This window comes from Falco naumanni, chromosome 4, assembly GCF_017639655.2.
Source record: "Falco naumanni isolate bFalNau1 chromosome 4, bFalNau1.pat, whole genome shotgun sequence".
Classification (NCBI taxonomy): Eukaryota; Metazoa; Chordata; class Aves; order Falconiformes; family Falconidae; genus Falco; species Falco naumanni.
Window position 1 is genome coordinate 90842238 of NC_054057.1, and position 17578 is coordinate 90859815.

A 17578-nucleotide genomic window follows, 5' to 3' on the forward strand; every position below is an offset into this window, starting at 1 on the left:
TGGCACTGAGCACCCTCATCTTCTCCACGTCCTTCATCACCGGCACCTCTGGCCCTTTCAGCACCACACCCATGCTCTCCCCGGTCTCCTTCACTGTGGATACAACCTAGAAACCCTTCTTGCTGCCCTTCACGTCTGTCACCAGATTCAGCTCCAGCTGAGGCTTTCCCGTTACCATCCCTATGCGTTCAACTCCACACACATGAACAGACCCATGAAAACCCAGGAGAACCTGTTCACTGGAAAGCCAGCAAATACTTGAGGGCTGCTCAACCAAAGTCCCAATGCTCTCTTTACTTTCCTACATGACCTTTTTTTTAGTTTCCTTTCCTTCCCCTCTCAAAAGTAGATCAGTAACTTCCTAGCAGAACACTTACTTGCTTTAAGGATATACTTTTAAAAAGCCACATCAAGTGTTGATCCCACCACCTTCTATAAAAATTGAAAAGACCACTGAACACTGGACAACCGGACTTCCCTGTCTGTCCAACAAGGTATAAATACTTCTTTTGGATTATCTTCAAGGCCCAAACCCCCCAAATCGGTCATGTATCCATTTAAAAAGGCATGGGGTTAGTGAGACGAAGGGGCAGCAGTGACAGCGCGAGGCGACACGAGCACGCTGGCTCAGGAGGGAACCAGGCTCTACCTGCAAATCCCGATTGTGGTTTTCGCAGAGCAGCTGCAAGAACCGGAGGATGGGTTGCATTATTGAGATCACAGCACTCATCTCCAGGTCATCTTTGCTCTTGTCTGCCGCAGACTGTGCTCCTTCTCCTGCTGAATAATGGTCATCAGGATCAGCCTCCCTCCGGTAAGTGTTGTAAGCCTTCCTTGTAGCTGCAGAGGCCTCCAGCAACTGATCCCGGACCTCCTCGGTAATTTGGGTCATAGGCTCTCTCACTAAAACACATAAGAACAGATTTTCTTTAGGCAAACCGAATAAAGGGGACCAGAAAAATCTGTTCACACATCTCCCATTCATTTCACACGCAGGCCAGCTACTCATCATCAGCTCTGTGGTAAGTACGTTTAGTGTGACATGAGGGTCTGGAGTTTAGAAGGATATCATGTTATGCTCTTTGCACCTTTTATGCAAACCACATCGAGTTACAAATTCTGGTATTAATTGGTTAGAGCACACACATTTAGCACTATCAGGAGATACAGGAGGACCTGCTATAAAGGGAAATTAGGATTTCTCCACTTATTGTTAGAGAAGGCACTGACCACAACCCACTGTCCAGGGTCGTTACTACGAATCAGATTAGGGCAGCTTGTCACGATAGACAAGGCGGCAGAGTCTCATCTCAGAAATACTTTTCATCATTTCAATAGCACAATCTCACAAATGGATGAAGAGGGGATGAAGCTCTTGAAATCCTGAGCCAGGGCAGCACTGATCTCTGAACTTTGCTCTGTGGGATCAGAGATCAGAGCATTATTGCATCAATTGAAATGAGTTCAAAACACAGCATTTTACTCCCTTGTCACTTTAGAAACGGAAGAACTGGGGATTACCTCTTTTCCTGCTCGGTACATCTCTGTCTGACTCTTCATCTTTCTTTTTATTTCCTAAGTCACTAGTGTTGACTGTGACAGTAGCCTTGATTTCTTGCTGTGCCACTTTCATGCGATCATAAAAAACCTTAAAGAACTTTTCAGATTTCTTATCTTCTGTCAGTCGGCAGAAGAACGAATGCTACAAGAGAAAAAGGAACAGGATCTATACCTCCATACACAAGTTTGAATACAGATCATTTCACCTTTCGGCACTGCATGATATCCTGAAGGACTGGGAGGTTAGTTTTCAGTAAAGCAAAACCTGGAGCAACAGGAACTCATATGTCATTGTTAAGGCAGCCCAAGTGTCTCAGCTACGTTAACTCCCTTGTTAACAACTTCCAAATGTATTTTTAAAGAAAAGGGAGTGCAGTAAATCACGCTAGCCCTAATACATTTAGGCAGCACGCTTCTCTTTCAGCAACAGAATTAAGGTAACTACAATGAATTAAGGTAAGGTAAGGACAATGGAATTATCTATCATATGATTCTCAGTTCAGAAACAAAACTAGTATGAGCCAAATACAGAGGAGGAAGAACTGTCCTGTCTTCCTGCCCTCTAACCAAAGGGATCGTGACTCATAACATGCTATAGTCAATGTTAATCACAGTCCAAAAACGTACAAACAGGGCAACATGAGGAGGGACATTTTGTGCTGATTCTTCATTGCCCCATCCGCAGCAGACTTCTTAAAACTCCTTTTAATCTCTACTCTAACATACCTTTAAGTGATACAAAAACTCAAAGCCCTGACTACTGTTAAGAAGGTTTATTAACGTTGTTCTGCCCATGTGCGCACAGAGACAGAGAGTTCTTCCTAAAATTGAGGAGAATACAAATCATGTACAGGTCAGAAAGCAGCCAACGCAGTGAGTGATCAGGCAATTCCTGATGAAACCAATATGCTGTTACATAAATCAGGACCAGAGCTTAAACATGACTGAAGGATGAACTTGTAAGTGGGTCACCTTATGCAGAGTATTATGAAATTAGTTAGCATTCTGCAGCAGCTCAGGATCCAACAGCTTTACATGATGAATAGGAATGAAGCCTGATTTATTGAACAAACAAATTAAAATGGGAATAGCAATATATCCTGCCCGCTTTTCTGCGAAGCAGAGCACACAAGGCCGTCTTTGGTAAGCCTGCCTTTGATCACTCCCAAGCAGCTGCAGTCAGAGCAGCGCTGAATGACTTTGAAACACTAATAAAGTTGCGTCTTTGATTACAGACAGAGGAGGAATGCTACCATTTAAAGAAGCTGGTCAATATTCACACGAGATATCCCTCCCACCACTGCAACACCTTCTACCTGCCCAGAGCATCTCAGGTAAACTTTTATGAGTTCATTCCTACTTCTAGTGATTAACAGAGAGGAGGGAAATGAGAAAACGCCAGCAGGGGCATCACACGTTCGCAAAGGTAGCCGCCCTGGTACCTTCTCCTGACACCCACTCACATAGTCCAGTAAAGCAGGTGTGCCAGAGCACCACAAGAGGTGCCTTCTACCAAATGTCATTGCAACAGAAACTGTGCCAGGTTCTGTGACATGACACAAGATGATTTGGGTGCCCAGCTTCTTTAATATTTGCAGACTTATTCTCTAATCCAATACTTTTTACCAGGAATTTTAACATCTTCTCATAAAATACACCCAATAAATAAAACCGCCCTTTGTCTGAATGACACGTAACAAGATTTTTTAAATTCATTTTATTCTAAACTGGCTCTTTCATCTGACCAGACAGAATGCCGTCAAACTGCAGTCATAACCCAGAGATGCCCTGACATGGTCTCCCTGAGCTGCTGAGCAGTAGCCAAAGCCAGCCAGCCCTCTGGAGCACTGTCTGCTGCTTGTTGGCTGCAGGTACAGACAAAGGAAGAGTCTGCATCTAAGTTACACCTTGAAAATATTACATCATGAGCATACCAACATTAATATTTTAGAGATGGACCAGGATAAATCATTGGTTCCAGAAAGGGTAACGGTTTTCTGACAAAGAACATGATGTGCTCATCAGGCAAACGATGGTTGTCACCTGGCTGCACATCTCAGGAGCCTGGACAGGAGCAGTTTCCCTGTGATGAAGCAGTGGTGAAGGAAAAGCTTTTTTTTAATGAACCACGCTGAAGAAATACCTTGTACGCGACTAATTGTTACTTGCTGACAGGCTTTATTTTTGTCGTCTTTTCAAGCTGCTTAACTGACTTTCCACTGCACTTCAGGGAAAAAAACCCAAACGCAATGAACATTTCCAGTAAAGCTTTCTTGTGCGTGCTGTGCATACATTCAATGGTTGTCACAAAATGATTGTTTCAGTTTAGGTCAGGATGCCTAACACCTTCACACATATGAATCAACCACATGCCAGCTATCAAAGATACTGTATTTTAAGAGGTGTGATCTTGCAAGTTGTGCTCGAGCAGGTAATTGGTGATGATGATTATGACAAAAATCCTGAAATTTATTTACAGATAGAGCCTCAAAGCCAAAACTGGGAAAATCTCTCTTTTTAAAATGGACATAGAGAGGCCATTTCAGACTGCCGTATGGCAGGGTCCTGGCTCACACATAGACGATGTGTGACCACAAGCAAGGCTGCTGAAAGAACAAGTGTGCAAGGAGAGCAGCCTGGGACAAAGCCAACAGCAAACCTCTACACTCGTGCACATTTTTGGAAGAATGGTGCTTTTAACACACCACTGACACTGGAGCATTTGACATCCCTAACAAAGCGACGCAAACCCGAAAGCAAAGCATCTTGCCAGCAAGATGGAGGATGGCTCCTCATCTCCCACACAGCCCCTGCGGATGTAGCCACCACCAAGCTGGGATCTGTGATCTCGTCGAAACCTACTGCAGGGCAGGGAACCGTGACCTGTAACATACCGGTACGTGGGCTGCGTCTGGCTATCCCCATACAAGGTACCAGAGGAAAAGCTATGTGAAAGGCAAGGGAGGATAGGAGCTTCGTCTTGTACCTGAGACACCGGCAGCGGACCAGTTGCCTGCTCTTACAGACAGCTAAAACCACGCAGTAGGAAACTGTATTTTATTTCAACTATGTTTTGTTAATGACTGTTAAGAGTTATTGCCATTAAACAAGAGACACCACATGATGAGCAGATCATGAGGTTTGCTTTATGAATGCCAGGGTCAGCAAACAGCTTTGCAAGTAACGCACCTCAATGAAACGCAACACATTTCCAGAGCCCAGCAACCAGCTGATTCAATGAACCAAGACTTCTCTGCTGCGAGAATCTCAGAGATAATGTGATCACAATGCATTACACAGCCATAGAATGAAAGAAACCCAGAAACATTCGCATATGACATGCAAAAGCTTCTAACACAATAGTTCCGCTCACCACACGGAAGGACATCACACAAAGACTTCTCAATCATTTTTAAAGACAGAAGCAACCACCACCTACACAAACTCATTCAAAACTAATTTGAAGCAATGGAAAGAGCTTTGTTAAGAAACACAAGGGGAAAAATCTTCTTGTGTAGAGGTTTGCAAGTTCAAAGTCTCACAGGTGACTGGAGAACATATGTATTTTTGTGGTGCACTGCTTCCATGCAGACATGAAGTGCGAGGCAAGCAGCGTATGCTGCTTCTTTTACAGGCATACGATACATCAAGTGTTATGATGAACTTGTATTTGTTTCAAGGGGATAGAAGGAGAACCCCCCAGCATGGGCATCAGGCATCTACAAAGCCAAGCCACACTGATTCCTTCTGACACCCAAAGCGATCTATTAATATACCAGAGTAAACCAACTAATAATACCAGGTACCAGGAAACCTGTGGAGTAACTTCCTTCTCCTTCCTTCTCCTCTCCACCACCCAACTCTGCTCAAGAAATCCAACCAGAAACCTCGTGCACAGCAGAGTATCCCACTCTCACCTCTGCCCCTCCAGAATGCTGCATCTGAGCCAAAGGAAACACTGTCACCATACCATCTACGACTTTATTTCCCTGTTTCATGCAAAGTATGTTGCAGAAGAAAAGCTGCAAACCCAGAGACTGATTTCACTGGAAAATAAATCAAGAGTTTAAATTGCAGCTAAAATTGATCAGCCACAGCCTGACCCACCCTTGAGCACAATCAGCCCTCTGCTCTTGCTCATTAACTGAGCCCAAAGTTGTGCTGAAGTATGCATCTTCTTGAGAAAAGCATCCTAACTTTCTTTAGAAGGCACTGGGGTCGATGAACTATGTCTGTCCGTACTTTGTTCCAGTGATTAATAACTGCTAGAAACATGTGAACAAGCTCCTTTTTATGTCACTAACTTCCAGTCACTGATTCTAAATTATTTGTCTCCTCTTCAGCTGTTCCCCACAACTTGGTATCCTCTCCCCTTCAAATTACTTACACATGCTGCTAAATGTTTACCTGCCTTTTTTGCTAAACTGAAAGTACTATTTTTGCTTGCTGGCTTTTTATTCAGAATTAGTATAGCTTTCTGTGGCGGTTATTTTTTGGCACGTTCTTAAATATTGCAGATCATTAACAACCCAGATCGTAGAATCATATCTAAAAAAAATAACCAGCAAAGGGAGGGGAAATTTCCTAGCATTACCACTTCACCTCTTCTCCCTTCCTGCCTTGCCTTCCAAGACCTCTGACGTATACGATGTACATAATATACATTGTTTCCAACGACGAGTGGCAGAGGAGCTCAGGTGACTCCCCAGCAGCGGCGGGGAGGGGGACCACAGAGGCAGGATAACCCCACGACATGGACAAGTGCTCCTTAACATGTCTCACATACCAGCGATCGCTAGCAAACTGGTTTTTTTAACCCGCAGAGCTGACATCTGCCCTTGGGAGAGTGAAGCCATAAAACACAGCAGGTGGACACCTCTGTGTAAGGTGAACGGAATACGGACCCAGCTAATCCGTTATAAATCTAACCATTCCACAAGAAGTTTAATGATGACCGAGTCTGTGCCCAGTGTAGGATTGTTAAATGGGAGAGAAAAAAAACAGGAACCAGCTGAAGGCTGTTTATTTCCAGCTCTTGCCTTCTCCAGCTTTGCCTGTGTGTGCTGTCACCTTTGCTGGGAACACCTTCCTCTACGCTGTCACCCGATAGCTGCATCTGACCCGGAGTCACAACTGTTTTGCCAGCCAAGCAAAGGAACGTCTGTTTGTTCCGCATCAAGCAGCTCAGCTTTCTGCCCCAGACACTACAGTTCCAGGCTGGACTGCACACGCTGTCCGAGTGATCCCGTTGTGAGATACATAAGGAAAACATCTTTGCCAGCAGTGGGTATAGGATGCATCTGCTCAGACACGTGCTTCCTCCTGCAAGAAGGGTGGCCTGATTTTAGGCAAGCGTTTGGCTGCATTACCCACACAGAGACTGCCGCCATCTCGCAGAGGACGCAGAATTTTCTGGACCGCACCCTCTGTAATTCATAAAGCTCTTTCAACAGACCACAGCTGTTAAGCCCTGCCAGACCATCCAAACAGATCCCAAAGAATTCCCCAGGAAAACAAGTATTTGATTACCAATAAATAAGGGAAAGCAAAGCCCCAGCAAACACCTCACAAATTAAAGCACACTGTTGTCATCTCCCTCCCCATTTCTGTAATGCCAGTGAGCAGAAAACACCCCACGAACTTGACTAGTCAGGGATATTTGAAAGAGGAAAGTCCCTCCAGATGCAAGAGAAAGATCAGCTATCTGGCTCCAGTTCAGGACATTTTATTCCAACACTAGAGAGAAATTATTACGGGGATGTTAACTCGCTTGGGTTATCCGGACAGGCTGCCAGCATGAAATAATGCAAAACTTCTGTGCTACTTGATGCTTGTGGAAAGAACTTGCCACCCCCGTACCGTTTCTTATAGTTGGACTACTTCAAAGCAGCCACATTTTAAGGGGAACTGCACTGCTAACATAAGCACTGAATAAGGTACAAATGCCAACCCTTTACATTCTGCCTCAACATATTGCAAGAGCTTCCACTGCAGAAAATTCAAACCTAGCTTTTTTCTCTCCCCACCCCCATTTATTTTGAATATCACCGATCCCTCTCTTTTCTAGAAATCTTTCATACGTCCTGGCTCGCTGAAGAACCACCACTCTGGGGCGTGAATGATAGATATCATTAGTCTTGCATAGCTTAAGGAAATGGCAGCTAAAGTATTTCATGCTGAACATACTTCACAGTTTGAAATAAACCCATAAGGAAAATCTGCCAGAGCACCTCAATTGCCTGTTTATTTTGCAAACTGTAAAACGTAAACCTTGTCCTGAAAGCAGAAGGGGGACTTCCCAGCTCTGTTTTCCACAAATAAGACAAACTCCTCCTGCCATGGGCACCCAGACGCCACCCTGCGAGGCTCCGCTCCCAGCTGCAGACCCTGCCCCACCTCACAGAGGATGCTCTGGAGGGCTGCGAGGACCGGCCGCGTGACGGCTCGCCTTCCCCCAGCAGCTCCGATGGAGGCAGCCGCAGGACTGCACCGCTGAGGTCAGCAAGAGCCCTTACATGCTACACCTTCTCCTACTGCAACACCTCAAAGCTCGAGGCGATTTTTAAAGTCGTTTCACAAAGAGGAAAGTAAGAACAAACCTCACAGAGATACGGTCCCTTCATGCCCTTCCAGAGCCAGTACAACACCCCGGGGCGGTGAGGGGACACTGGATGACCACTGCGAGGTGAAGCATGCTGGGGAACGACAGGTAGAAATGCAACTGTTGGGCTTGGGGTTTAAATCCCCCTGCAGACGGCGCAGATGGCCTCCAAAGCGTGGGAGACCCAGGGGCCTGACCTGCTTTCAGCACGGAGCTTTATTTGAGTTCCTCCTGCGTGCAAGTGGGAGCACGCACCCGCCGGGTCACCCAGCGGATCTCCGCCGGCTCCTGCATGGCAGGAGCACGAATCCCACTTCCCTACCGAACCAGCTAACTCTGTGTAGGTGTGAGAAACAAGGAAGTCTGCAGACTCCCCAAAAGAAAAAAAAAAAAAAAGAAAAAAAAAAAGAAAAAAGTGTAAGATCTTCTTGAGAGACAGAGGAATTAAAGAAAACCATAGCAACAAGTCAGTCCACCTACCCAAACCACCCACCCACCACCAGTTTCATTTGCTGACGCACATCAAAAACAAGCTGGCTCCTACCCGCTCTGGAAGGTGAGCAAGCCCTGAGAGCTCATTAAATTCCCTCCTCAGCTACTCTTGTATGCCTGCAGCTAGTGAGCAAGTGGGATATAAATAGAAGTTATATAACATCGCTTTGTTGATTCCTGTGCTTACCAAAAAAAAAAAAAAAAAAAAAAAAAAAGGCAGCATGACCTTGTTTTTCATAGCTTGCCTCTGCCTGCTTGCAGAGAACTTTAATCCTGCTAGGGATCATCTTAAAAGTTTATGTTGGACCTGGATCCCACGGAGAGGAACAGGGAGAACTAACGATCTATGTGCCTGCTCCTTAGAGGCGCGGGCTGCCAGCTGAATGCCAGGAGGATTGCCACAGCTCTGTGGTACCCAACAGCCACCGACCACACAGGGCTGCCCCGACGGGGGACAGGCGATGCTGCTGCACCCTGCAGTAGCACCTCTCTCTCTTCTCCCCACCTACATTGCTCAATCGCAGAGATGGGCACCTCAAAATCCGAGCACAAAACCTCCCTGTGGGCAAAAAGACTGAAAGGTGCTACAGTAAAGGAACACCAACGGCCCACAATACACTTTCAAACAGTAGTAGCAGCTGCAGCTCAAGTGGGAAGAATACGTGGTATCGTTACAATCTCACCTCATCCACCCTTTTCTCAATCTCACCCGTGCATCTAACTGCCCCAATAAAAATGCAATCATCTCTGCAGGAATGATTCCTCACAGCTCTTGGTGCTCTGCACGCATTATTAGCGGAGCTTGCTCATTTTTAACGTGGCGGTATCCAACAGCTAAGCGAGGCTGAGGCTTCGGTGTGCTCAATACATTAAAATACATGTGAAAGAGACAGGGTGCTCCTACGGGCTGGCCATCTTGAGTCTCCTCACGTGCTGTGGATCAACAGAGCATCAGGATGCAGACTTCCTCGGCGCTGGGTTAATTGCTACTGCAGGTTCTGTGCCTTGTTGTGAAGGTAACTGCACCATGAAGGAGGGTCTGGATTTGCAGTGTGCTTCATTTTGGGGAATTCTTTCACAAAAGGACAAGATCACTGCCCACAGTGAACGTGATGGTTGATGTAGGTCCTTATCGCATTTACTTTTTTTTTAATGTCACATTCCAAAGTAACATAGTCAGAATGGAAAAAAAAAAAAAAGATTGTGTATTTTACCTTGAGAAAAACTCATTAAAATGGTGAAAGACATAGGTGATTACTTAATATGTGCTGACAGCTTGCTGGTTTTGCAAAGTTTCCTGAAGGGGTATTACTGACACTATGTAAAAAAGATATAACATCCTATATCAAAGAATTCTGCCTGTTATAAACAAACAGTAGAAATTTTAAGAGACTTCATCAACTGTCAAAAGTTCAAGTGCTATTTACAAAAGTTTAGCAATCCAAAGATATTCTTGCCTCTGAAGCATTTACCGTCACTTAAGATTTTGTGTGCTTGCAGGTTATCTGTGACTTGAAAATTTTGTAAGTAGAAAATCTGGCTTAAAAACTCCAAACCACAAACCCTACAGCACCACTGTGCCACACTAAATGTACTTTTTATACCACCAATACTTCTGTAACATTTTGTAAAATTTTCTCCCAATTTTTAAGTGCTGTTGCAGTCACGGAGAAACAGAAACTAAGAGTTTTGGCAATGAAATAGGGCAGGACACATTTAAGCCAAGAGGGAAAATGAAGAATAAAGCTGCCTGACTGGCTGGTTCCAGCTATTGCACTGTTGGTCTTTTTAGAGTCACCTACCCTTCCATTTCTGTCACAGCCAAGGCTCCAGCAAGCTGAAGGACACAGATCTACTGTGCCCAGCCTGAGTGGGACAGGCACAGCCGTGAGCCCTGTCTCCCTGCCCTGGCTCGCTTGGTTCTGCAGCTCTCCTGTGTGCCAGAACACAAATGAAAACCTGAGAGCTCTGGATTCAGTTCCTTTTGTCCATCAATTCTGCAACTATTTAATAACTATCGATCATCTCTGGACAGTCTGAGCACTGAGCTCAGCAAAGGAGACCGCCGTTCACCATGCTGGAGTCTCCTTACTGGTGGCAACGCAGGAGGAGAGATGATGAAGTCCAAGTCCATGGATGGTGCAAGACAAAGCTGGGGACAGGATATTTGTGTTAGTCCAGCATTTTACCCAAACCAGTATTTCCTACTAAACCAGACTAATGAAGAGCTTGCTGCTGTGGTTTCTGGCATCTCGCTTGTTCAGAGCCCCCCCCGGCACTTCTACAAGGGCTGCAGCCCCTAACCCTAGCAAACACTCAAAGGACGACACACAAAATGCACGGCTCTTTTCTGCAGGCTGAACTGGAGGGCTCTCTCTAGAAGCAACTCGAAGCCACGTCACTTGCTGTACAGTCACATCTCAAAGGAGCCTCATGCCTACACGGCAAGCACCAAACCTTGGCTCAGCACAGCACTGATTCACTCTGGCCATGACAGAGGCACAGCTCTTCAGTCCATCACCACAGGCTCCTTGGTGCTGTCTCACGCTGTGGTAGCCCCTGGTCCTCATCCCATCCTCAGCTGCCGGGGGAAGGAAGGGTGGAGCAGATCCCATCACCATCCTCCATGCAGGAGCAGCCACTCTGCTCAGGTGCCTTTAAAGCTAGGATCAAATCCCACTTCTTTCCTGAAAAACAATCACTTTTTCCTTGGGTGCCAACTCCCATCACCTCACCCCGTGCTTGCAGCCCCCCTCGGGAACTGCTGCGGATGCAGGGGGGAAGGCAGCACCACCGCACTTCCAAGCGGTAGCTCTCCATCACCTCACTTTGGGGTAGCACTTCAAAAATGCCTGAAACTAAACTGATGTCATCAACCTCATTTACCTTCCCTTGCTGAAAATACCAACATGTGCGTGTGGGTAATCTGTCACGCAATCTAACTTTTGAGAAGATCCCTAATTAAACAAGCAGCCCGAAGTCTCCATGGAGAGGCAGTTATGTAAGGGACTTTACTTGCCATTAACTTCCACCGACCAAGGAAAGCTGAAACTCTATGGAGGTGAGGCAGAGTAACGGCGCATATAAATTTTATTTAGCAGATGAGACACCAGCATTGCAGGACAAGTCCTCAGTGATTTCCTCCGCTGTCATTCATTTGCCAGGGTTGCTTTAATGAAGGAAAACTCGCCACGTTGCAGTGTGTGCAAGGAGCAGACCAAGCTTCCACGTCTCTTCCAAAAGAGATGCAGCTCCGTGTGCAGCATGCCTACGAGCAACAGCACCTGCTGCACAAGCTCTGGCAAAGCGTACCCAAGCCAGCACCCCAGGGGGACGGGTGCCACGTGCTGGCTAGCAGCACCCTGGACGCAGGGCATGCTCACCCCTCACCATTTTGGAGGAGAGCGTGGGACCAGCGGGGCATCCCCCTGCCTCGGGCTGCTCCGCGCAGAATCGCTGATGCCAGCTCTCTCTTGGTGGATGCTGAGGGTTATATAAATTAATAAAGGGGTTTATGTAATTTTCAGTTCAATGAGCTGCAGCATTTGTCAAGTTAATTTGTTGTCCATTTTTGACCCTGTGGTTCCACCTCCGCTTCTGTCTCCTTACAAATGCGGGCAGGCTTCCCACCAAAAACCAGAGCTCCTGCTGAGCGGGAGCTACAAGCTCACCAGACACAGCTACGATACCTTCATCACCATCTCTGGTACCAAAGAACCTGACAGTATTTCTAAGTGAATTCAAAACTCTAAAAATAACCCAGAACAGTTTCCATCCGGAGAACTTGAAGCAGGCAAAAGACCTCTCTTTTTCTCCCAGAACACTTAATTTATCACATCCTCATTCACCCCATAGCAAACCCCAGCGCAGCGTGGGATTCGATGTGCCATACACTCCCTGCCAGCTTAGCCTCCTTCGGAAGGTAAGCCAGGAATCTTTTTTCTTGTCCTGCTTCTCCCCCACATTAATTCTCTTAACAATACAATAAAAACCACTCTTGCCAATTATAATAAGGAACATTTCTAGATTTGCTTTTCTGCTAGAGTTGGCAACCACCTACTTTGCCTAGCCTTAATACTGGCCCTGCATGTATCTAATGAAACAGTAACACCTCTTCCAGTTATCCCTTCTCAACATCATGGAGACCTGCTCTCCCACTGAAGAAGCTCATGGGAGTTACCCAGGAACTCCCATTATTAACCATATTACAATCATCATCTGCAAGTTCCTGTGTGTCAGTACAAACCTTTTGCTTAACTTCAGGCCAAATTCATTTCCCGTGTGAAAACCTGGAGTTAAGAAAACGCCATGCAGGGGTGACACATTCCTGGCTTTGCTGCCAAAAAGCCTTTTTACATAACCTGTCCCTATCCCACCAGTTTCCTATTCTCAAAGGCCTGTAGACATAACCAATCTCAGTTCAGTAAAAATTATTCAGACTGAGCACAGGATGAACTTTTTCAGAATACTAGAAATCAAGAGCTGCTAATAACCACCAAAAAAAATTGTGAAATGACGATAAACTCTGCTAGACCTCAAAGACAAAGCTGGCTCATCTGGCTAGGTCAACTTTCACAATGACAAATGTATCTGATGCAAAATGAACACAGTTGTTAGTCCAGAGAGTGAAGATGACTCTTCCACAGGCAGTTACTGGAAATTGCTGCAGAAGTTCAGAAAATCCACTCTGCAGGTTGCAAAGCCCTACCTACCTAATCTGCAATACTTACCAAAAGAACACAGGTTAGAGAAACACCAGGATAAATGACCATGGAAAGTATTGGGTTTGTTTTCATAACTGCATCTAGTTTCCTAAAGCAGACAACCTTTGCAGTGTACTATAACAATGAAATCTTATTAAATAGGAGACCACCACATTGCTGCACCCGATAAATCTTTACTGTCTGTAGCAAAAGAGTGCTTTATAAAACGCATCAGATTTGCAGCCACACAGACTCGCGAGTGCCCCACGCAGCTCTCCTGCAAGGGCAGTGCTCCCCGACAGCTGGGCTGCACCCAGAGCCACCTCTATTTTCTGGGAGAGCAGATCAGCTATTCTTCCTATGTGAAGCAAGAAAAGCTTGCTTATGTGAGTTTACAGATGCAGGACACTAGTTTAACTTGGGACATCACTCAGCAATTCTTCTGGGAGGTACAGACCTGAAATCGTGATTTTACTAAGAGCAAACCTCCACTTTCACTTTGATTCCCCAGCACTGAGCCAGCTGTTGTCCCAGAAGTGAAGCTTTGCGGTTGGTGGTTTTTTCCATTAAAGTTTTACTTACTTGGCTTTCATGACTGAAATACTACTGAAAGGCCAGAGCGCTGAGTACGTGCTGTTCTTGAGTGACACTGCAGTAGTCTCCACAGGCCCTGACTGGGCTAGAGCCAGCACACATAAAGCAAGGCACCAGCATCCTCACTCCCTAGCACCAGATTAACCAAGACAGAGATGAATCAGGGGACATCTTTGTGAACTTATCAACCCTCCTTTTTGCCTTCTGTGATCAGGCCACTGGATTGCTATAGCACAGGACATCTACATCACAACTGCTCCATAGGATATTTTCAATGAAGTCTCCTCTGTGCTTTGCATGCATGAGTTATGAGCTCCTGGGTGTGTCCAAGACCTCAGAGCTTACAGCATTAGCTGTAGGCATCACGTGTCATTTGGTTCCCAAAACATTCCGTATTTAAAAGCAGCCTACACCAGAGCCCCCTCCTCGCCCTTCGCTGCTGCATCAAAGCACGTACATGCACTGAGTAACTGCTGGCTGCCCCGAACATTTACTGAAGGTAAAAACCACCGCCAAGCACTTACTTCTGAGTGGGAAAGGGTGGAAAATAATTACTCTGCTTTACAGAAGTAACATCTATAAAGGCAAGAGTGCAACAGAACCTGGCAGGACCGTGAGGCATAGATGTGAAAGCATTACGCCGTTTGCTACAAGCATCCTACACCAACAGCCCCTTCCTAACCACATGGTTATTTTACACACTCCCAGCTCCCAGTTATAGATGACGAATGCAAATTAAGGACTCTCCCTTTCTGGTGAAATTTCTTTAGAGATGGATTACAGGTTTCTCTGTTTGTTTTGAGCTAAGGAATCTGCTTCCAACACCAATTTGCACACAGTGGGAAGTGACTTTGCTCAGCCTGTTAGTTCTGGGGTCCAGCACAAGCGAACTATCTCTCCATGTCAGGCTGGTGCAGAACTTGTTCCTCCTTCCAGCATGACAGTGTAAGGTTACCTGAGGCTCCCTGAGAGCTAGGAAGATGAAAGCTCAGCTTCCTTTACACGGGAGGAGAGCAGGAAATTTGAAGAAGTGCCTCTCCCCAGGGAATGTTAATCCTGCCACTGCAGTTTAAGGTGACATGGGATTTTAAATGCTCAATTCCCAGTCAGTCGTTTACAAAGAAGCTTCACTCTAGAGCATATACACAGGGGAAAAAAGAGGGTACCGATTACAGAGACAGAGTGAAGGAGCCCAAAACCGTTCTTCCTCTCAAGGGAAGCCTGCACGAACACAAGAGGTGCTGCTGTAGCGATCTAGGACACGTTTTAACCATAATGATCAATCATAACCAGCCAGGATTCAGCCCCCATTACACCTAAGGAAGTCTCCCCACATCCTGCTGCACAGAGGATACAGCTGCTCTTCCACACATCTCTGGTCAGGTTTAAGCCAGGCCTTTGCTATGGGATCGAATCTCTTTTCACCAGCTTCCCATCAGATCAGCCACTTAATTCAGCTCACTCCACAGCTGCACGAGCCGTACAAAGAGGGGACAAGCAGAGATAGCCAGGACAGGCCATGCTGGCAACTGCCCACAGCGAGATTAGATTAAGCACAACACTGAGTGCTGCCCTCGGTCTGGTCAAACATTTCTCCCCAGAGCTGCCATGAAGGTCTAGTTAGGAATAACATCATAAACTCTGTCTTCTGGTACTTTGGTTTGCAGGGCATTAACAAAGGACTGTGGAGTGGTTATACGCCACGTACATAAGGTTTTTTTAGTTCTCTTTGGCCAGGCTCTTAGTGTTTTATCTCTAAGTACCTAAATAAGCATTCCTCATTAGGATGCAGCACAAGTGACATCAAATTAAAAGCCTAAATCTGTGTAAGTATCAAACATTTGGATGTATCGCTTCTCCAAGTGAAAGGAACAATCTGCAAAATTGACCTTCCCAAACAAATCACTGATTGTTTTGTTCAGACATGTGAAATGCATGGCAGTGGGGTAGGAAGGGGTAACACCCTCTGCAATAGCTATGCATGAAGCCCGTCGACTAGGACTTAAACAGACTGTTTGCAAACAGAACGCATGCAAAGTGAAACGAATAAGATTATTACACATTCAGTAATCTTTGTAAGCATGTTTTGCTGCAGTAAGGTTTTTTTTTTCCTGTTTGGAAGAATATTGTACAAGCTAGTTGGTGTATTTTTCACTGTAATTGTAATTGTTCATTACAATCCAAACCACGCGCAATTTCCATCTAGAGAAATCAAATCCTTGTTAAAAACACAGAAACGAAGGACAGCAAGGCTGCAGGAGGATGGTGGTGGTCTGGAGTTTACCCTATACGGTTCCATTAAACTCCAGTCTGAAATTATCAGCTAGTTGTAGAAGTCTCAGAGCATGTCGTAGTTGCTTCAACTTACTCATAAAAGCAGTCATGTAAGCTTATGCTACAAAGCTACAAAGTTTTTTATACATTCCTCTATATTGTCCTGGGAAATACATCAGTTATTAAATGTTTGCATGGGCATTGGGTAAATTGACTTCTGCACAGTAGACAGTAATATTTCCCCTAATTACAGATCAAAGATCATTTAGTTATTTCCTCTCCCATCTCCTTAACCACCTCAGGTTTCCCGGATTTCATAAAAACATTTTCCTTCCCAACATGTTTTAGTTAAAAGCTTGAAGTCTGCCATTTCCCTACCTGTATTGTAGTGTTCCCACCTTCCAGAAGGGCAATGGCTAGCAGGATGCTCTCGTGGAAGACTCTGTCACTGGTGGCATTCATGATGAGATCTATGACCAGGTTGGATGCACCTTCTTTATCCAGATGACACTGGACATCTGCCAAACTCATCTCACCTCGGCTCATTGAACTCGATCCAGAGCTCCCTCCTATAAAGGTGATCACAAGAAACGGGTTGAGATTCAAACTCAGCCGCCCTGCGGTGAGGACATCTCTCTTCTGGTTTAAATTATTAACCTATCGTGAACGATGCACATGCATTTATTAGCGGTGATGAACTCTGCTCCTAGCATTTCAGCAAGGAAGAGTTTATAACTTAAAGCACATACTGGACATGCCATAAGATGGGCACTTAATACTGCTTCCATATATGCGTGCCCGCGAGAGGCGGTGTCCCAAAGGAGGACAGCCTGGGCCTTCGGTGGCAGCAGAAGGTGGGGAGAGGGCTGGTGTACTGGAAGGGGGTTCTGGAAAGAGCGTGGATTCAGGGATACAAAGAGAGGCAGAGCCTCTGCAGGACCAGCGAGGGGACGGAGAAAAGGCAAGACAAATTCCAGCGGATGGCAAAGCCAACATTCTAGACAGTGGAAGAGTATGGCAGTAGGCAGCACAACACAAGGACAAGTGAAATACATATCAACTTCAGAAAAAATGGAGGAAATAGGGGTTTTTTTGTGGTTTTGTTTTGTTTGTCTCTGACCAGGGCTGCTTTCAACAGGATTACCACTATCTTTATCTTGAAGAGGCAACACCCACTGAATGGTGTTTTGACAAAGTGTGCTTGACATTGCTGACTTTTTTGTTAGCAATAGTCTCAAATTAAATAACCTGCACTTTATAACTGACTGTGAACCAAATGTTTGCTCATCCTACCCTGCAATGTCTCTGTATGCAATTAAATGGTTTTGTTTCAGGTATGGTTAATAATCTGACA

General features: G+C 45.5%; 1 protein-coding gene across 18 annotated transcripts in view; it reads right to left on the bottom strand.

Annotated features, from left to right (window-relative positions):
• The window catches only part of ITPR1 (inositol 1,4,5-trisphosphate receptor type 1), a 183012-nt gene that overhangs the window by 44514 nt on the left and 120920 nt on the right, over positions 1–17578 (bottom strand). For all 18 annotated transcript variants that reach the window (XM_040592299.1, XM_040592311.1, XM_040592309.1 and 15 more), the window contains 3 exons: positions 16603–16793; positions 1522–1702; positions 650–903 (listed from right to left, as the gene is read on the bottom strand). In XM_040592299.1, the coding sequence (XP_040448233.1) occupies positions 650–903; positions 1522–1702; positions 16603–16793 (626 nt within the window). The remainder of the gene's footprint in view (positions 1–649; positions 904–1521; positions 1703–16602; positions 16794–17578) is intronic.